Source organism: Sminthopsis crassicaudata, chromosome 5 (assembly GCF_048593235.1).
Source record: "Sminthopsis crassicaudata isolate SCR6 chromosome 5, ASM4859323v1, whole genome shotgun sequence".
Taxonomy (NCBI): Eukaryota; Metazoa; Chordata; class Mammalia; order Dasyuromorphia; family Dasyuridae; genus Sminthopsis; species Sminthopsis crassicaudata.
The window spans coordinates 93,867,628-93,890,710 of record NC_133621.1 but is presented as its reverse complement, the minus strand read 5'-3'; the positions used below and the strand labels follow the sequence as shown (position 1 = coordinate 93,890,710).

Here is a 23,083-nt window from a genome sequence, read left to right as displayed (position 1 = left end):
TTTGGAGAGAGAGAAAGCACAAAGAAATAGGGGAAATCAGCAAAAGTTATCAGAATGGGTGGGAACTAAAGGGATGTCTGAAAAGAGATAGTCCTGGCAAGCAGAAATGTAGAGAAAGTGTATGTTAAAGACTGAGAAAGATTTACATAATTCCAAAGAAGGCTGAAATCAAATACTGAATTTTTTTGGGGGGAGGAGAAATATTAAAAATTTGTAACATAGGATGCAGGGAAACATAATAGATAAGTATGGTCGGGTCAAATGGAATCTCTTATCAGTTCCAGGATTAAAAATAAAATCCTTTACAAGTCCTTCATAATTTGGCCCCTTCGTACTTTTCCAGTCTTCTTAGACATCACACCCATCCAAATACTCTTTGACTCATTAATACTAGCATCTTTACTTTTTTCTTGTACATGACAGTTCATCCTTAGGTTCTGGGAATTTTTCACTGGCTGTCTCCTTTCCTACAATGTTTTCTATTCTCATCCCTCTCTCCTTGTCTTCTTGGCTTTATCCAACTCCCAGCCAACATCTCACCTTTTACAGTAAGCCTTTTCTGACCCTCCTTTATGCCATTGACTTTACCTCTTTTTACTCTCTTCAATTTTTTTTCTATAATTTTAATTATTCTTCTATTGCTAGTATGTCCTTCAATTTACTACTTATTCTAGATTGCTTTCATTTTGTCTCCCTCATTAACTTGTTAACTCCTTGAAAGCAGGGAACATTTTTTTGCCTTTCTTGATATCCCTAACACTTATCATAATAAATTGAATATGGTAAGTCATTAATAAATGTTTCTTTCTTGATAACTAGGTTGATGTGTTCTTTGTTTTATAAGCAAAAGGAGGCCTTTTGTGAGCATATGGATGTGTAAAGAAGATCATTTTATTAGCTGTATGAATGTGAACGGTTTAAGTTAGGTGCTGATAAGGAAAATAGCTAATAGAAAAAATTATGCTAACACTAATTTACTTCGATATTGAAATTTAACTAATGTTCATCAATTGCTATAAAAAGTAAACCAAATGAGTCTAAAAAGAACCTAGATAACACTTTAAATTTCAACCAGAGAAAGATGACTGTCATATGCTATAGTAATTTAAAATAGAAGAAATTTAATAAAATCTTATGGGGTGTCATCTCATTATAGGGGATGGAGGGTAGAACAAATTTCAAAAATATTTATCAAAAGATCCAACTCAGTAAACTTGCTCAGATGCAATTTGAGGATAAAAATTGAAAGACAATAAATGTGAAAAATGTAATAAAACTTCAAGAATTTTTCATTACTGCCTTTTTTTCACCACTAATAATCACTACATTTGGACTCTAACTTGATCATTTTAATGTGCTCATAGAGAAGGTAGAAATGACACTGAGAGCAAAAATGGGAAATGTACCCACATGTAAAATGTCAGTGATTAAATGTATATAGAACCAAGTGTAAAGAGAGATTTGTGCTATGAGAGTGACACAATTATGGAGGTGCTGAGGAATTGATTTACAACGTATGTAAAGGAACAAAAGATCCCAGAGCTGTGAAAAGAAATTCTGAAACATTATTAATTCTGAGAGAGACAGAAAGACAGAGAGGCAGAGACAGGGTGGGAGGAAGACACAGAGAGAGAATGCACAAGCGAGAATGTCAGCATCTAATAACAGATAAGGCCACTTACTCATCTAATCCATACATTCATTGAAGATGAATCCTACAGATGATATCAGCATTGTATAGGCAGGATTTTGCAAGTAATATTCTATAATTAATTACATCTTGATTTTCACAAATGACTGATATAGAGAACATAAAATACCTTTGTGCTTAATGTTTTTTTTTTAATTAATAATGTAATTTGGTAGAATAAAACAGTGTATCAAAGTAGGGATAACTTGGGGTCTGTGAACTTGGAGTGAAAAAATATTTTGCTGTTTCTTTTTTCTTTATTTTAAAAACTTTTTATTCTCAAAACATATAATTTTCAGCATTCTCTCTTGCAAAACCTTGTTTTCCAATTTTTTTCTCTCTTCTCCCTACCGCCTCCCCTAGACAGCAAGTAATCCAATATATATATGCTAAAAATGTACAATTATTCTCTATATATTTTCACAATTTTCAAGCAGCACAAGAAAAATCAGATAAAAAAGGAAAAAAACGCGAGAAAGAAAAAATTCAAGCAAACAACAACAAAAATGAAAATACTATATTGTAATACACATTCAGTCCCCACAGATGCAAATGGGTCTTTCTATCACAAGACAATTGGGACTGGCCTGAATCACCTTGCTATTGAAAAGAACCACATCCATCAGAATTAATCATCATATAATCTTTCTGTTGTTGTATGCAATATTCTCCTGGTTCTACTCCTTTCACTTAGCATCAGGATAACTGTTTCAAGTGTGCTTTTACCACTATATATTTCATTTTATGCATTTAAGAAGATTATTCCCAAAATTTGTCCATGGGTTTCACTATTCTATCAAAAGTTTCCATGGCACAAAAATACTTAATCCCTGCCTTAATGGTTCTCTTCCATTAATGTATCTCATATTTGCATATAATAAGCACTCTAGATTGCTTGAAAGATATAATTATATAAAATTTATAATCATCTTCTGATAATATATATCAAGCAGTGTTCATGTTTATGATACATGATATATGTTCACTATTGGAATATAAAATATTCATCACAGAGTCTTAAATTAAAGAGAAATTCCTTGTAGTTGTGATTCTCTACATGTTTTTATTTTAAAATAATATTATATTATAACAAGTCCCATAATCTACTGAGTAAAGATCTGGCCTGACTATCAAGGTAGGAAAGACCAAGTGGTTGAAAAATCTCCATCACCAAGTTTATAATATTCAGAGAAAATTTGAAAAATACATTTTCCTTAAAATGTCAGTAACTGTCAACCACTCATTCAAGAAATTTTATAACAAAAGAAGAAAAGATGGCACAGTTAAAAAGGATAGAAATAACTTTCCAAAATTATTTTTTAAAGATAGGAGAAAACTGTGAAAAATTTAAGGAGAAAGAAAAGAGGTGTTAATAAATACAAAATGGTGAGATGGGCAAAGGAACCTAGAGGGACAGAATTTTAAGCATTAGATGTTACCTATAGGGATTGATTTGTCTGAGTACCATTAGGAGTTGGAGAGGAGAAGCAAAGAACACAGTGTAAACACAACCACTCTATAAAAGAAGAAAAGAGTAGAAACCAAAAAGAAAAAAAAATGACTGACCAAATTTAATCTCTTTCTATTTCACAGGAGAGAATATTAACACTCTTTAAATGCATTTTCCAATGATTATTAAAGTGAATGTACTAGAATCTTTTTTTTTTTTGCTAACAAGTGTGTTTGTGAATTTTAGAAATAAGTTTGCCATTAAAATACCAAATCAGGGCTGTTAAAAAGTTTTCTCTATAGAGTTCTAAAATAACTTCTATCAACAAAAATATATATGGCTACTTTTTATTTCTGGGAATCAGGTGCAGTTCCCTTGAAAAGGGGGAAAATACTTCAACCTGAGCATGGGAACAAGAAGGAAAACAACTGAAAAAAACATATAATTTAATTACACTATTGTCTCTTTCTGTGAAAGAGAGATTTGATGAGATTAAAGCACCTGTAACAAATAAAATTATCCAAGGGCTATTTTCTTTACATTTATTTTTTCCTGCATAAAGGGAGAGTTAGGATTACGTTTATCTGTGCCAATATAGTTGGGTTTCTTCAGTCTCTTCTATTTTCCAGTTCCTTAGTGTCTGGCTGATATCCCATAGCAATGGAGACCCATCCTTCACTGATTATAACTAAGTGGGGCCTCCTCTTCTTATTGATTTTTTTTAAGTAAGCCAAGTAGAGAAAAGAGATGATTTATTTTTTAAAGGCAGGGGAGTCACCAAATGAGGTGAGATTTAGAATGGGGATGAGCCATATCAAACACAAGCAATTCATTTGTTTAGTAATTGATCAATTGATTAATTGACTCTAGCTGCCAAGTACACCATATGGCATAATGACAATAGAGAGAAATTACAAACATCCAAATGATTTGCTTGATATAATTTCCAGGTTTGCCCAGAAAAATGTTAGCTTTGCAAGAATATTTCATGGTCATCCAAGTGGAATTATATTCCTTTGGGCTTTTAGGGTAAAACAGTATGCAAATATCATGCATTTGCCAAACCATTGAATTTAATTTGGGGGAGAAGCAGGTTGAGAATATTGGGAAGAATTATAAGTGAAGAAAGATTTTTGCTTAAGCAATGTTTTGACAGGCTCTAATGCATCATTTTTTGTGTAAACATGAAATTAAAAAATCAAAGAAATTTTGGTAAAGAATCATGGTTTTCATTGTACTCGGGCCAATTTTGCTTTGTTTGTTTTTCAGCTATCTATGAACTCTCCTGTGAAGCTTATAAACACCTGGGCAAAACCTCAAATTTTTACTGGATTGATCCTGATGGCAGTGGGGCTCTGGGGCCTCTGAAAGTGTACTGCAACATGACAGGTAACTATATCATATTCACATATTTTGTCATATTTGAAGACAATTTAATGATATATCAAGAATAAAAGGTATCTAGTGAAATTTAATTTTGTATTTTGCTGCATTTTTTGTTCTAGCATTTTATAAATTAAATATTATAAAATGTTGTGTTAGTCATACAAATGAAATCACAGCTATTCAAAACCACAAACTAGATGTCAGAGATGTGAAATTGTTCCTGGAAGTATATAGCCTTAGAATACTACAATAGAAACCTTGCATTTCAATTTAAGCCATCAATGAGATACATTTAAAAAGTCAATACAAGAAGAAAGGACCCCAAAATCAAATATTCTAAGACTGTAGTCAATTCAGTGATTGGAGAAAATGACTATTGAGGCAGTATCCACAATTCACAGTGCTAAGAAAACTGAGGACTGTGTGATTGACTTGCATAGACATTTTAATCACAGAAACTGGTCATTTCTTATTAATGTGTTATATTCTAATTCATATTTTTAATTTTTATTCTGGCAATGCTACACAGAGAGTGAGAGGCAATGTAATATAATAGACCAAGAATGTCCAAGAAGACCTAGCTTCAATTATCTAACTTTGTGACATTAGAATTGTTGCATTTTTAGTGTCTCCCTAATTTTTTAGGCTTCCTAAGACAGAAGCATCAAACATACAGTTTTTAGCTCATTACAAACTTGAATCAGATTGGAATGTTATTAGATAATATTTAACATAATAAAAAATAGGGTAGATTTTTATTACATCTTGAAAATGTCAACATGCACCCTGCAAGGATCCTATGTACAGATTTTTGTTTTTGTTTCAGTCATGTTCAACATTTCAACCCCATTTAGGCTTGGGTTTTTTGTTTGTTTATTTGTTTGGCAGATACTAAAATAGTTTTCCATTTCCTTCTTCAATAGATGAGTGCCTAAGACAGACATAGTTAAGTCACTTACCCAGGGTCACCAAGTAAGCAATTAATATCTATGGTCAGATTTGAATTCAGGAGTTTTCCTGAATTCAAGTCCAGCATTCTGTCTACTATAGCTATCCCTTGGAGAGATAAGTGATAGTCTTGACATCCATAAATGATGGATGACATGATACAGATGGGATTCTGAGACTGATGTGCTAAGACTGTTCATTTGAGTCACCTTCTTTATTTAGCTCTAAAGGAAAAAAAAGTTTTGAAGTTGGATTGCTAACTTGTAATGTTGGAATTTGAATGGGAAATCCCATTCCAGTTTTGTGTATATGTGACATTAGACAAGTCACTTAACCTTTCTGGCCCTCAGTTTTTCATCACCTATACAAAGAAGATATTGGACCATATGACCTCCAAGGTGTCTTCTACCTCTCAATTTATGATCACATGAAATAGATTGCCAATAGATTCTGTATGAGTGGATAGAATTTTGATAGAGGAAGATGTCTGCACAAACAAAAACAAAATTTTGTACACCCCCAAATCTTCCAGTATCCTTAGACTTAAATCATTTGGATCTTACAGAGAATCCTAGCTCTTACTTTGTCCATTCAAAATTAAGGAAAGCTATACATAAACCCTAAAAAATCTGACCACAAATATTCCTCTGATTCTTCCCAAAAGATAGTTGGCATTCCTTATTTGGGAACCAGAGATGGAGGTTCTACAGACTCGTGTCCATTGCAACTTAGGACTAGAGAATAAGTTTCTAAGCCTTTGTAAGCTTCTAGACTATAATATGTAGTTTAAAGGTCCAAGGCTAGTTCTGCTACTATTTTTTCAGAGAAAAATACAGATTTTCTATTCAGGGCCTTCCAAAAGCCTTAGTTGAGTTTTAATTTTTATTTATTAAATTTTATTTAATAAGTTAGTTTAGCTTATTTATTTGAACAGTTAAACCTTGAAACCACATTAAGATTTTTGAAACACCTTATTATATGGCTTTCTAGAAGCTGTTTTCTTTCATCACACCTGAGTAAGTCAAGTTAACAAATGTTTATTAAGTGCCCACTATGTATTAGGTTCTATAGATAACTTTAACAACTTAGTAGTTGTGGAAGCATCTCATCAAGGATGATAACCGACTTTGAGTTTCCACACCATATTTCTTAAACTGGCAACAATTAGATGAGGAAAATTATACATATTGGAATCACTGCAGGAAAAAGAAACACAGAAATACCTTAGTATTCTTTTAACTGGTAGGCATTTGCTTCATAATGAACAAAGAAAAGGGGACATATATATATATATATATATATATATATATATGTGTGTGTGTGTGTGTGTGTATATATATATATATATATATATATATATATATATATATATACTTGCATAAATATTTTATCAGTTCTTTTTTTGTAGTAACCAAAAACTGAAAACTAAGGAAGTATTCCCTTGTTGAAAAATGGTTGAACAAATTAGGTGGCATTTGGATGTAATGGAATATTATTAGAACATTAAGAAATGACCAAATGGGTAATTTCAAAGGAAACTGGGAAGACTCCTTTTAAATAGTGGAGATCAAAGTAGATTTTTCTTTGCATGACATTCATATTAAAGTCTCATTTGCAGTTTGAGATTTTATAGAAATCTATATAGAGTCTATCTGTTTTCTCTAATGCTATTTTATTTTGTTTGAATTGCTAATAGTCTCTCACTTTCATATTCTTACTTAAAATCAGGGTTTCACATGGCTTACATGTAGAATTTCTTTGAATATGCAAGCTTACATTTTGTCCCATCTGATTCTTTTGTTTGTCTTCCTGCTCTGGCTCTGGCTCTGTTTATCTCTTTTCTTTTCCTCTTTCTTCCATTACTTAGTTTCTTCTTTTTGTTTGATGTTTTCCCTTCCTAATCCCTTCCCCTCTTCCCTCCTATTATTTTTATTTGTTTGTTTTTTCCCAGCCATTCAGATATACTTTTTTATTTCTATTCTGATGGTGCTGTCACTATCTCAGGAGTAAACTTGAACTTTCATTGGTTTATGTCAACTACTTATATGTGACACACTCCTTTCTAGGTCATTAATAGTAATGATGATAATAGCATTAGATGTACGTATATATGTGTAACTATATATACATATATATATATACATACATAATGTGTATATATACATTAAGGATCTGTGATTTCATCACAAGAGGAATAAAAATAGTTGACATCTATTATACTTCATGTTTAAAAGTCTATATAAACTATCTCATTTGACATTCATACATTACAAACTTGGTAGTTTAATTATTCTTTTATTTATTTTACAGACATGGGAACTGAACGTTGAGAAAGTTAAGGGACTCTCTTCAGCACACTATATGAATGATATTTATAAAAAATATATAGTTGAAGTCAGGGAAAAAGTCATTGATAAATGACAGAAAAAAAAGCAGACTTACACAGATCTAACTCTTAGCCTGGTATTCCTTTCAATATACCATGTTATTTCTAAGTTATTAATAAGTAATAACAGGGACTAAAACTACACTCAACAGTATGCCTGAACCCCAGCTTAAAGCTCTCTGAATTATAAGCAGTCATTTGTTTATATTTGTTGTCCCCACTCTACTTTGCAAGCACTGTGACTGTGTTCACATTGTGGAAATTTCATTTCATTTTACAAGCCAAGTAAAAAGCATTTTGTCCTCTGGATTATGAAGTGTGAAGCCCAAATATAGAACACCTACTGGGTTTCTTCTTGCACTAATTTTGTGGTTTTATCAAAAAAGCTATTGTGTTTGTTTTCATGATTTGTGTTTTATAAAGTCCTGGGGCCTAGCTGATCAGATGTTATTATCGTCCATATGAGTATGAGCTGTTCTTTCCTCTTTATTCTAATACTTAGAGAGAGCTGATTACTGTAGTCCCTAAACACATTACACAGAATAAACTCAGAACTTTGAGTGGGAGACTTGTTAGAAAAGGGATAACAATGCATGACAGCACCAATTGGACTAGTTCATGGTGGAAAGGCCAATAACTCAATTGTTGACCTATTTGTACATTTAGAAATCTCCATGCAATATTTTTAAAAGTTTGAGTACTTATAAGATTATAGTATCAGGATTTAGAATTTTAAGGAAACTTAAAAGTCCCTTAATACAACCATCTCATTTTTCAATTGACATAAATGAGAACTCGGAGGTAAAGCAGGTTACTAAAGAACAACAAATCTTATGGCTAATTTCAGCTTCTGGGTTGTAATTGTTGTTGTTATTTCTTCCTTATCATAGGGAAAAACAAAACAAAAATAAAATATGAGGGTCTGAATTTTTCCATGCTCAAGGTTATATAAATTTCTGTAAGCTAAAGGGCAATACCTTTAAGAGGCACTATGGTGTGGTCATTTCAAATCTTCACTTGGAAAATAATTGAATGGCTTTGAGTCTAAACTTTTTTTTTTCTTCATAAAGTGAGAATTGGACTTTATGATTTCTAAGATCCCTCCCACCTCTTGAAATCAGTACTTCCATTATCTTTAACTATATCTGTGCTAGAGACCAGCAGCCTTATTCCTATGGGAGTTCTTTGGCTTCTTCCTTTTCTAAATTTGATATATAAAGGAAGATAATGGTCCTGGATAGTAAAACTATAGTTAAATCTATTGTATAGCAAAAGTACATTAGACTGGGATTTAGCAGAGCTGGAATTAACCGAACTTTTAGCTGGCTGGGTCACACTGGGCAGTTCATTTGCCTCAATTTTCTCATTTTTAAAATCAGAGTAATAATACTTTCACTACTTACCTTACAGGGACGGCCAAATGAGAAAATAAATCTAAGATGCTTTGAAAAAAACCTGTGCAAATATTGATGAAATAATTGTAAAACCAATCACAAAAAGTTGTTTACTTAAAATGATACTATTGCTATAATAATGTTAATTTGAGAACTTTAATGATATAGGAAATTCCTCATATCCTATTTTTCAGAGGAACTTTCCTGTGTTCTTTCTATATTGAAGTTTTATGTATTAGTGATGACCATTATATTTACTGAGATTCCTCATGGTCTCTGGACCTATTCTTAACTTGAGAGACTTTAGCCAAAATGTATTGTCTCTTTAGCTATTATACAAAATTTTGTTACTAGATCATATTTATTATTTTTCTTACACATAAGTAACTTGTCTAACTCATTGTCTTTCTCCACCTATTTTTCAAATTATTGTGATGTAATAATATGGTATATATTACACACCTCATGCTGATGTTTGATTGTTGGATGTGCTATTTCTTAGCTCTTCTTTTCCTCATTATTTATCATTTTGTCAATAATTATTTCTTCCAATTGTTCCACTAATACATCACAGATATTTTGAAAATAAAATGGATAGCTAAGTTATTAGGATATCTTCATTAATTTTAGACATTGCTTCAACTATTAGTATTTTTCTAAAGGAGTATTTCTTTCTTTCTTTAAAGACCAGCTCCTAAGAAGCTATGAGAGGAGAAGTTTCTTCTCTATCTACCTCAAATTGTAGTTCAAGAAATTGTCTTACTTATTACATAGAGAATTCCACCTTACATTGTCTATAGCAATACCATAGAAAATGGGATCTGAGAGTGTTTTGGTTATTATCTTTGTCACTTAGTGTGTAGTTTATTCCCAAGGTTTCTATATCATTTTAGCCTTATTTTCCTGAAAGAAAGTCAGTTATCAACTATACAGTTTTCCCCACTTAATTTTGATGCTTGGGAGAAGTGAGGACTTTTCCCTTCCTCTGAAACAAACCCCTCCTGCTATATATATATATATATATATATATATATATATATATATATATATAGTCTTAGACAAAGGTTTTATTACAACAAAAGCTTCATCGACTGACTGATAAAATAATTTAGTCATAGATTTGGAACAGGAAGTGAAATTGAAAATTATCTAATTCACCTCCTGCCTTTTTATGGACGAAGGAATTGAAATGAGGAGCAGGGAACAAGTCATTTGCCCAGAGTTAAATATGTAGTAGGACAGAGAAATACAGTTGGATTGTGAGTTCTCTATGGGCAGGAAGTGTATTTGTTTTTTGCCTTTTTTATATTCCTAGGGCTGAACACAGTCCCCTTCACATAGTAAGCACTTTATAAATGTTTATTACTGACTGACTGGTTTGCATTTTGATATCTTGGTTAACCTATAATTACTATTTCTGTCCTTTATGAATTCCCATAGTGTTGTTCCCCTTTCATCCTAAAGAATATCTCCTTTCCCATCCTTATGTTAAGTTTTCTTATTCAACTATTCATCCTTTCCTGGATAACTCCCTTTTGTTTGAGACATTTTACACTTGCAACCTCTCAACTTACACTCTGCTAGCCTCTCACCAGCTGTCTTTGTTCTAATCCTTTCTAATCACTCAGTTCTTCCTGCTAGAGTGCACAGCCATTTCAGTTCATCACTATCAGTATAAATCTTTGAATCCAATCCAGCTCATACAGGTTCTATTGAAAATCTGAAAACTCACAGATCAAACTAAGTTCTTTTAAGTACTCCCTCCCTTTTGTAAGTGATTGCCTACTTAGGGAAGACTCCCCTTTGGATTCTCATTCCACTGATGGTCTCTGACCACCTATTTTTCTTGTACACTTCTTTACTCTCAGCCATAGTCATGGTGAAATACTGCCACAAAACTCAATGGCATCATCAGTTAAATAGGTTGAAAGAGAGATATAGTCAACCAGAGAATCAACTACAAAGTAGTACCAGGAATTTGATTCCAAAGCTTGAAGGCACAAGTAGGCATAGAACAAAGGTGTTAACTGGTATTGAGATAATTAATAAATATTACTTAGTACAACAGCCATCTTTAACATAATTCTTCTTTCAGATTCCCCAACATATCCCCACAATATTGAAAGATAAACCTTCCCATAATTGTCAATTATTGAATCATAAAACATTCAGGTCAAGAAGATAGCTTGGCAATAAACTAGGAAAACATTTTTACATTCTAAGGTTCTGATGAAGGCACATTTCCAAAATATATAGAGAATTGACTCAAATTTATAAGAAATCAAGCCATTCTCCAACTAATAAATGGTCAAAGGATATAAACAATTTTCATATAAAGAAATTGAAACTATTTCTAACCACATGAAAAGGTGCTCCCAAATCATTATTAATCAGATAAATTCAAATTTAGACTACTCTGATATACCACTACATACCTGTCAAATTTGCTAAGATGACAAATGTTGGAGGGGATGTGGGAAAACTGGGACACTGATACATAGTCGGTGGAATTATGAAAGAATACAAATATTTGGGAGAGCAATTTGGAACTATGCCCAAAAAGTTATCAAATTGTGAATACCCTTTGATCCAGTAGTGTTTCTACTGGGCTTATATCCAAAGAGATCTTAAAGAAGGAAAAGGGATCTGTATGTGCAAAAATGTTTGTGGCAACCCTTTTTGTAGTGGCAAGAAACTAGAAACTCAGTGGATGGAGATCAATTGGAGAATGGCTGAATAAATTGTGGTATATGAATGTTATGGAATATTATTGTTCAGCAGGAAGATTTCAGAAAGGCCTGGAGAGAATTACATTGATGCTAAGTGAAATGAGCAGGACCAGGAGATCATTATACACTTCAACAACAACACTATATGATGATCAATTCTGATGGATTTGACTTTCTTCAACAATAAGATGATTCAAACCAGTTCCAATTGTTCAGTAAGGAAGAGAATCAGCTACACCCAGCAAAAGAACTATGGGAAATAAGTGTGGCTCACAACATAGTATTTCCACTCTTTCTGTTATTGTTCACTTGCATTTTTGTTTTCCTTATCAGGTTTTCTTCTTTCTAGATCCAATTTTTCTTGTGCAGCAAGATAACTGTATAAATATGCATATTTATTAACTTAACATATACTTTAAAATATTTAACATGTATGGGACTACCTGCCACCTAGGGGAGGAGATGAGGAGAAGGAGGGGAAAAGTTGGAACAGAAGGTTTTGCAAGGTCAGTGTTGAAAAATTACCTATGTATATCTTTTGTAAATAAGAAGCTTTAATAACAAAAAAGAGTTTGTCAAGCCTTGGAGTTTGTCAAGTACCTTCATATTGTAGACTAGTTTAGTCTCTTCATGTTGGGAGTTAATGAAATTAAGCAATGAGGTACATAGTTATATTGTAGTTCAGTGGTAGAAGTGGAATCAAAACATGGATTTTCTTAATTCTAGTTTTGTGATTTTTCTACTTTATCTAAAAAAATCTATAACTGCACAGGTCACTGAGCCATTGCTTTCTTTCATCAAACTTGTGGACTATAGCAACCTGTATTTTCCTTGGGGTTGTTATTTCCTCTCTTCGTTATGCTTTTCTGATTCAAAATGAAGCCTCTGAAGATTTAAGAATAAAAGTGGTCATTGAGCCAAAAACAAATACTTTCAACAAATTGACTAAGAGAAGCAATAGCAATAAGTGGGAAGAGATGAGCAGTATATTGTTTGTTTTGTTTATTATCATATGTATAGAATTCCTATGAAAAGTTGAACATTTTGGTAGTTTGTATAACTATCTTCTAGAAGGTTAATACTTTTGCGAATTAATTATATTTAAGCTCACTCTTCCTATTTTCTCATCATTTTCCTGCCACTACACCATCTCTTAGACTTCAAATGAAACTGTTTTATACCTTTCTAATGCATTTATCATTATAATTATCTTTTTGAAAAAACTTGTACAGTAATCTGCAGAGACATGTGGGATATATGTAAATATTTATCCTACCCAGTCCATTCTCCAGTGTTGTTTCTAGTAGGTAATTAATTCACATTTATTGGATCAGACTGAACTATATTCAGAAGAATTTTATAGTTAAAAGCTATACTTATTTATCTAAAGATTCTACAAATTGGTAAAGATAACTAATATGAAAACTGTTTCTACATAAGAGCACATCTTGGGTATCATCCTATTGTGACTTTCTTATGATCTAAATATATATTTTGAATTTTTAATGTATGAGAATATCCCACTGTACAATTAGTTCTTTTTTTGCATTGTCATTTCTCTGGTAGTTAGAATTCTGTGTTTTTGAGCAAAAGAGAGAAAGCTTTGTACAGTATTTATAAAGAGGCAGAACCCAAAACTGAGTTATAAGCTTTCACATAAATAAAATAAACATTCTCACATTATTCCTGTCTTGGTTTACCTTAAAAGAGTACCTGCTAATTTTTGTCAAATATAGTTTAGTTTAATAATCATCTAGATCCTTTTTTACTCACCAGGAGAAATATTAGTAAAAGACCAACAATAGACATTATGGAGGGCTAGGCAAAATGTCTTCTTTACTTTATCTTTACCCCTCTTTTATTCTTTACTTCCTTGTATTTCTGAACCAGCTTCCTCCAATGGTCTTAGCAAAACTGACACATTAGATCACATTAAGTTGTTAATGATTTTTTCTAATATACTAACTCCCTTAAGAGTTTTTGCTTTTCACAGGACTTTAGGGGGAATTATTTAAAGAAAATGGCTCATTAGTAGTAGCAGAATCTCAATTACAGTGTTCCCCACTTTGGGGTAGTTGACCTTCCCTTCTAAATCAGATTTTTATCTCCGTGAAGTTCCCTACTCTGCCAGATGTAAGCTGAGTACTAGAGCATTATCACTGACAATCTAATAAATATTTTATGAGTTTGCTCCTTTTCAGTTTTTCTTTCTGAAAGGATTGTGATTGTCCCTGTCAAACACAGTGACCAGCATTAGTTCAATAAACAAAACATATTTGTTGAATTCCTCTTAAGGACAAAGAACTCACAATGTGAACATAGGAAGAATGGAGAGGGACTAGTTACCAAGATGAGCAAGACACAGTCCTTACTTTCAAGGTAGAATTATTTTTGAGAAAGAGGTCATCTCATGGTGTAGAAGGAGATTAAGTCACACATAAGCACACACACATACACACACATATATGCATATAAATAATTACAACAGTAAATTGTGAACTCCTTGAGACTAGGAGATAGCTTCTGCCTTTCTTTGTACTCCATTTAGCACACAGTGCTTGGCACATAGTATAAACTTATTGCTTATTGATTTGGTTCTTAAAAGATGGATGAGATTTTAATAAGCATCTTTAATAATAAGGTCATAAGCCAAGTTTGACATGGATTAAAAAAATTAATGTACATTCTTTATCACCTTCTACCAGAGATAGTTACAATTGGGAAGGACTTCACTCACTCTATTTTTTCCAATAGCCTACAGTTATTTTCTAACTGAAAAGTCAGAACAGCATTAGAGTGAGAATCAAAAGGGTTGTTGTCATTAAGGTTTAAATCTGTAGCTTTTTTTTTTAGTTTTATGAATTTCATCAAGTTATTGTCATGCTTTCTCCTTTACTACATAACTTATTAATGAAGAAGTTGATAATATTCTTAGTGCTTGTCTTATAGACTTGGGAAATGTCTGACTCAAATCAACATAAACTATTCTTTCTTTGTATTTTAGATTTTATTACAATGCTTACCACATTTTTGCAATGAACTTAACAACTTTGGGTTGATGTGGATCTGACCTCACTAGCCTCACTTCTAAAATATCATTAACATGGATTAACTCTAGTTCAGTTTGCCTTTGGCCCTTTATACATGTCTTTATCATATTGATTGGCTCACCTATTTTGACAGCAAAATAAAAGAATTAAATAATGCAAAATACAAAAAAATTGTCAATATTTCAAGATTTTTTTCAACATTTCTAGGAGATATTGATTTAATACCCTAAAAATGCTAGGTTAAAGATCTTTGTCACTCATAGATTTTTCAAACCATCTTGCTATAAGGGAGATATTAATTTTCTAGATTGGAATGCAAGTGAAATATAATGAATAATGTCTCCCTAAAAATTTAAATGCTTAAAAGTAATATGAGCCTGTTAACTATGGATGTTCATTTCAGGAAAATTAGAAAGAAACTTTCTTCATTAAAGAAATTGGAAGGTGACATTTTCAGTATCTATTAGGCCAAAAGATTCAAATATTTTCTTCTTTGAATATGTGAAGACTTGGATTAGAAGAAGAAAATTTCTCTTGGGAAGTTCAAAGACTATTCAGAACTAGAGAATATGAAATAATTTGATTTTTCTCTATTGGGTTTTATATTACTTTCCATCTTTGCAAACCATTTATAAGAAGAAAACTTTGGTAAGAATATGTCTAGAATATCAGATATTCCAAATAAATGTAGTAATGAGTCTTACTGTAAATGGCACAGAGGAAATTCTTCCATGTATTTATATTATGTGAGTTCTCAGCAGGAGAATGTCAGAGATTCTTCAAACTGAATTTTTCAGTATAAGCATTTACGTCTCAGAAATTGACACATGCTATACATCAGGGCTTGATTTTTATTTATTTATTAATTATCTAGGCTTAAGAAATTGATGGACTAAATGTTACTAATGCAAATTAAACTTAAAATGTGTTGCATTTTATATATATATATATATATATATATATATATATACACACACATACATACATATTTTTTCAATGATCTGATTGTTAAATATTTGTCAACATAACTTTTCGACTCAAGTATATCCTCTTCTTCAGTATAGCATTTCTCCTTTATGACTACCCTTCTAACACCTCGAAATTTTCCATTCTCTGTGATTGGTAACATAAGTACATTAAAAAATATATTTTCCATTGGCTTGCATATTAGACGTCTAAGCACCTCTGAGGGCTGGAGTAGTTGAATAAATTAACCAAAGATATATATTGGGACTAAAAATCTTGATTGTATATTCAGTATTCTTTTCACTAATCATAATGAGAAATTTTGAATGGTACCTTAACCCCCAACAAATTATTTTTATGATGTGTCAAATCAAATAATTTACCTCATCTTCCTATATTTAGAACCAACACCATTTACTTTAGTCTAATTTTTCTATGAGCTTGTCCCCAAGAATTGTAGGAAGAATCTCAGAGGAAATTCATTTAACCCATAATAACATAAGAATTTCTTTTATAGGGAAGTGGCCAAGATATCTCTTAGATTTTGTTTGGTATTATTCAGTGAAGGAGAATTCATTATCTTCTAAGGCAGCTCATTTTCCCTTACATCAAACTTAAATTTGTCTTTGAAATTTCTACCTAGTGCTCCTAGTTCTGCCTCTTGGGAACAAACAATTTATCAAAGCCCTCCTTGTGAAAGTCTGTTAGATATATAAAAATAACTACCCATACCAACTTGTCATATCTCTATTATGACTAAGTCTACTCTTCAAAATATTTCTTTTTTTCTCTAGTTCTTTCAATGAACCTCATACTGTTGTGCCACAGTTCCCCCTAAATTGCCCTGCCTCAGTTTCCCTAAATTGTCCTTCCTCAGTTCCTTGAATTGTTTTGCTTCAATCCCCCTGGTTGCAACACCCCCCTCCTGATCATTAGGACTGAAAACAACTTAGGGCTGATTACTCTAAGGTTATAAATTATAAATGTGTAAACTCAAGATAAGGGGAAGTTCAGACTTTCTGACTCCTAAGGCATCCCAATTTATCTGAATTTATGGTCCTCACCTCCCACCCTGTCAGAACTGGATTGATGAAATCCCAATCTCAGTGCTCAGACTCCACCACTTGTCTTGGTTTACCCTGGTCCCTTAGAGCCATGTGTATATATATATATATATATATATATATATATATATATATATATATATATATATATATATATATATATATATATATATATATATATATATATATATATATATATATATATATATGTATGTATGTATACATATATATTTCTTGGGAAACTCACATTTGCTGCTGGATACTTTGAGATTTATTCAGCCTTGGGGGCAACATGGATCCTGTTTTGCCCCCAGCACAATCTCTCCCTCTCAAATTAAATATTAAAAACTCTCTAATTTCTATCTTGCCTCAGTTTCTCCAGCATTACAATATAAAAGTATCCCAAGGCATTTCACTAGATTAGTCAAATTCCTCTTGGTCACAGAATTTTAGATTTAGACATGAGTCCTAAAACTTCTAGTCTAGAAGACTTAGTCTTCTAGTCTAATATCATTTTAAAGAGATTTGGAGAAGACAAATTACTTTCCAAAGTTATATAGTTAGTTAATAGAAGAGCTTGGAATTCAGACCCAGATATTCTGACTCCTTATGCAGTGAAATTTCTCCTATATGATACTGCCTACTCTGGAGCTTAGTACTTCCAAAAATGTGCTACCAAAAAACAAATGCAATTTTCCATGTATGGTTTGAAAAAGAAAGGAAGGAAGGAAGGAAGGAAGGAAGGAAGGAAGGAAGGAAGGAAGGAAGGAAAGAAGGAAAGAAGGAAGGAAGGAAGGAAGGAAGGAAGGAAGGAAGGAAGGAAGGAAGGAAGGAAGGAAGGAAGGAAGGAAGGAAGGAAGGAAGGAAGGAAGGAAGGAAGGAAGGAAGGAAGGAAGGAAGGGAGGGAGGGAGGGAGGGAGGGAGGGAGGGAGAGAGAGAGAAAGGGAGGGAGGGAGAGAGAGAGAAAGAAAGAAAGAAAAAGAAAGAAAGAAAGAAAGAAAAAGAGAGAGAGAAAGAAAGAAAGAAAGAAAGAAAGAAAGAGAGAAAAAGAGAAAGAAAGAGAGAGAATTAATGAATGAATGAATGAATGAATGAATGAAATACTTGCCATCCTAGTTTCAGGTATGATACTTTACTTATGCTCCTTTAATCATCACATCTGATTGAATCCTCCCCAGCAGTAACATTTTGAGATGATACTCAAGTCAGCCAAGCTGAATCCTTTATTCTTCTAGTTCTATTCCCAACTTTCCATACTTCTCCACCATTTCTTAGTTTGGATATAATCTTCCATCCACTGCCATTAGCTCCTTTTTTTGTTAATTCCTATATTAGTATGTAAGCTTAAATATAGGAAGTATTTTTTTCTTCTTCCTTGCATTTATATTCACAGCACAACACAATTCCTGGTACATAATGTATGCTTAATAAAACCTTCTCTAGATTGATCAGTAGATCTTAATGCAGCCCCTCACTTTTTTGATTACTATGTCACAATGCTAACTAACATTTTGTTTGTAAAACAAAAAATAATCCTCAGATCTTTTAAAAATTAGCTTACATTTAATCATATTTCCTATCTTAAAATTCTGAAGTTGAGTTTTAGAACTTATGTAATATTTTGCTAATATTAAATTTCATCTGATAAAATTCAGCCCAACATTCCAGCCTGCTGAGACATGTTATGGAATGTAACACTCCTCCACTATGTTAATGACTAAATCTACTAATGTGACATCTTTAGGTCTGACCTGCTATCTATGGCTTTTTTTTCAAGTTACTGATGAAAATGTTAAACAACATAAGCAGGGCCAAACAGATCTGTGATATACCACTAGTCCTTCCAAGTTGAAATCCAACAATCAATGACTGACCATTCAATCAGTTTCAGATCTACATAACAATATCAATATTTCCTAGTTTATTCTAAGTTTTAGTGTTCTTGACACTATCTTTTTATTTAAGTCTGAAGCCAAACTATTGTACTATCTGGCAGAGTTCACTATCATAACAAACCTTGGAATATAGGTATAGCTATTTTTCCTAACTCCTTTCTGCAGTGATCTCTTGGTCTTCACCTCTGCTGAACTACTTGTTTAAAGCTGAAGGAAGTCTTTGAACTGCTTGGGAAATACAATGAAGGAAGTAAATTTGTCTTTGGAAATTTTCCTACTAAAAGTGATTCCCTTTGTTTGCCAGGACTACTTCTGCTGTTTCAGTGAGGAAGTTTATAGGAATTATTAAAAAATCTAAACCAAAAGTTTTTTTTTCTTTTATACTTCATGTGTTCAGCCAGGAAAAAAAAAAAAAAAAAAAGATTGGAACTTTTTTTGGATCAGGATAAGAGTACTAGTTGTTGCTGCATCTCTTATACTATTATCAAACTTTGATCATCCCTACTGCAGCCCCACCTTTGGCAAATTAGAAAATACACAGTTCGAAATCAATTAAGATTGACCTTTTATATTAAATGGACTGGCTCTGAAACTAATTAAAACAGCAAATAAACAACTTTAAAGAAGGGAAAACTCTGGGTTTAAATATCTGTCCTTTCAGATGGAGAGAAAGGAGGTAAGGGGAAGAGTTAAGCTTGAGGCCTTGATCAACACAAATTAGATAACCCTATTACTGCTGACTCCTACGTGAAAAAAGTGTAACACCAGCAAATGGCTTAAACTGAGTATTCATGCAGAATAGTAGTTAGTTCTAAGATTATAAAGTTGGTAGATGCCTATTGGTTATAGAGAATTTTGACTAGCAAGATAAGAAATTTCAATAATATATATTATATATGCATAATATTATTCAATAATATTAATGAATAAGTTCATTAAGAACATTTGAGCAATAGAAAGATGTGATAAAATATTATTTATGATATTCTAATAAACTAAGTTGGTGTTTTAAATATTTATTTTAATTGAAATTTTAAATATTTATTTAAAATGTAATTAAATTGCTATGTTTAATATTAAGTGTATGGTATGGATTATACAAAAGGAATAAATGAAGATATTTTATAAAGCTGTTGCAAAAATCAAAGGATGTGTTGGTAAGGATTCGGTCTAGAGTGGTATTCTTGATAAAAATGAAGGGGAACAGACAAGAAATATTATAAAGAAGTAATGAATTGGACGGGGTATGTAATTGGATATATGGGTTGAGATAGAGAGACGATTTAGAGATTAATATGAGATTTTACATTTCACTTTACTAGACCTCCCCACGGTAATACCTTACCAGATGAAGGAAAGTCAGGTTGAAAAACTGTTTTTGTGGGTTGTAAATGAAAGGACATCCATTTGTAAATGTTCAATAAATAGTTGGAAATGCACTGCTAACTTTTGTGAGAGGTTTTATGACTAGTAGTAGAGTTTGGGGAGCAATCAGATCATAGTTTTCAGTGTTGACTTAATAGAAGCCAGATATCCTAAGGCAAAATTATGAACTTTGGGGATGTTCTAATAGTTAAGCAATAAAGAAGGAACAAAATCATTCAAAAGAAACCAAAAAAGCTAATCATAAGAGAATGAGTATAGTATAGAATAAGTAGTAACGTAAAGACCAAGGACAGAGTTATTTTTTTAAGAAGAGATGGTTACCAACTAAGGGAATTTGTGGTGTCAGAGATACCATATTTTTTTTTCATATGCCTTCTCATATTGTTATAAAAATGTACTCTTTAATCTATTCATCTAATTGAATTTTTAAAAATTTTTCCATAGATTTGAGTAATAATATTACTACAAATTATTTAACAACAAGAATGACTCTATAGACATAGAGTTTAGTTTAGGAGGTACTTCTCAGTCTTTCTTCAGTTCTGGATATCTTGATTTAGCTACCAGGATTGAGACTGTCCTCAGCCAAGTCTTTTTACTGCAGTCTATTCTCTTTAAGTCGTTTCATTCTAAAGTGCAGTGAAGAATTTGAGCTTTCTTTTTCCTTAGCAGCAGAGACAAGTATGACATAGGTCAGGTCTCCATTTCTCATTCTTAATGCTAAATGAATTACACAATTGGCACAATTTCTCTAATTCTTCAAAGGTTGGAATTTCTTTGATTTTAATTTTCTATAGGACTCTTTAAGTCTTTTTTCCTCTCTTGATTTCTCTTTTCTCCTATGGTATTGGGTTCTCATTTTAGCTCTTGCTTGATCTGGAATAATGACATTTTCCCTGATTACTTACATATCTATCTCTACTTAATTCTAACCACTTGCCCTGGCAATAAAAACTTTACCCTAAAGTTCAATATATATGAATTATAATTCAGTAGTTCTATTTTCTCATTCATATGGTCACTTTTTCCATTGATTTAAATCATAATCCATTTAGGCCTGTTCACCATGTAAGACTATTAATGATATCTTCCCATAAATCTATTACATAAGGTCTGTCTAGTGTCAGAGAGTGTTTTTGTAGATTAGGGCTCAGGCTGATCCCTAATAGTTTGGGTTCAAGATAGTAATGAAATGAGAAACCTCTAGTTATTTAGCAATTTATAAAAGGATATTTGCTTAGTCACAGCATGGGAAGAATAATCACCAAGTTCAAACTTTGATTCAGAAGAACTCAGCTCCTTTTCCTTATAATTATCCATGTTGATTCAATAGAAAAGTATTAGGGAGAAGCTAGAGTTCCTTCTGGATTTTTGTACTAAAATAATCAGAAAGCAATATCAATTGTTTTTTTAGTCCCCTGCGCCATTTATATCTTAAAGACATTTTCAATACTTTTTTGGGAAAAATACTAACTCCATCCATATCAAGGGAATTGGTAGACAATTAAAGACACCTTCTTCTTAATATTATGTGATTGACAAGCTCAACAAAGCATATAGATTGCAATATACCTGTATAAATTACTTAGGTAGTAAATAGTCAACAAATATTTATTGATTGATTACAGAGAAAGTAATAGTTGTGGCCTTTTCAGACAAATGTAAATATAAGAAATATGAGTTTAAAAGCATGCATATCCCACAACATTAATTTATTTTATAGGAGAAAAATAGGGTCTTATGGTATTTTGCAATTTATTTGGGAACTAGAAACATTTATTTTTAGTGTACAATTTTAAAGCAATATGTTAAATTGTTTTCTCTTGCAAATCAAAAATATTTAACACTATCACACGAATTATATTAATTTGCCTAAATGTATGTAGGACAGCCACTAGATTCATCAAGCAAATGCAAGGTGGTTTATCAAGTTAAGATTTATACCTGCATTGCCATCTGCACCAGACTATCTTGGGCTGACCAATGAAAGAGATAACTACTGGAGAAATAGTTTTGTTTTTTTTTTCCTTTTCTATAAATTTTTATAAATATTGGCAATTCTCCCATGTCCAAGATAAAAATGCTTTTAACTAATACAACATTTGTATAATCCAAAGGAGAATCCCTTGCATGGTAATTATTATGTGTAAGAAGAGTTAGCAATGTTAGAGATGTTAGTATGAAGAGTCTTTTTGGGTAGGATTTGGTTTGGAGAGATGGTTCCTTAAGTCTCTTCCAAGGTGGAGATTCCAATATAAAGAGCTCCCATCTCTTTTAATGTCAGAAAGAATATCTTGCTATTCCAAAGCAATAATGCAAAAATGATACTTGTTATACCTATGTGGAATTTGTTTCATTAGTAGAAGCATATTTATTATAATTGTTGGCAGAGGAACTTGATTTCTCTATGGAATTATGCAGAGCTTCAAGTTACAAACAATCCACTAACGGTGGCTTTCATTTCTGCAAATGTCTATATTTGACAAGCAGATGTCACCATGAGTATTAAAGTACTGAGAATTAACCTCACATGCCAATTTATTTTCCTTAATTTTCTCTTAAACTGATATTCATGGGTATGTCCTGGTACAAATAGAGAACATGGAGATTGGATTGAGTATATATATATATATTTTTAAAAGTATCACATGCCAAAGACATATTAGATTTTACTTCATCATATATTTAATGTTTATTATGTGAAAAGTTTAAATTAGGTGTTGTAAAGAATAGACTACT

General features: G+C 32.0%; 1 protein-coding gene across 1 annotated transcript in view; it reads left to right on the top strand.

Annotated features, from left to right (window-relative positions):
- Nucleotides 1-23,083, top strand: part of CNTNAP2 (contactin associated protein 2) — a 2,674,182-nt gene that overhangs the window by 1,722,782 nt on the left and 928,317 nt on the right. The window contains exon 12 of the mRNA XM_074267631.1: nt 4,410-4,529. Within this exon, the coding sequence (XP_074123732.1) occupies nt 4,410-4,529 (120 nt within the window). The remainder of the gene's footprint in view (nt 1-4,409; nt 4,530-23,083) is intronic.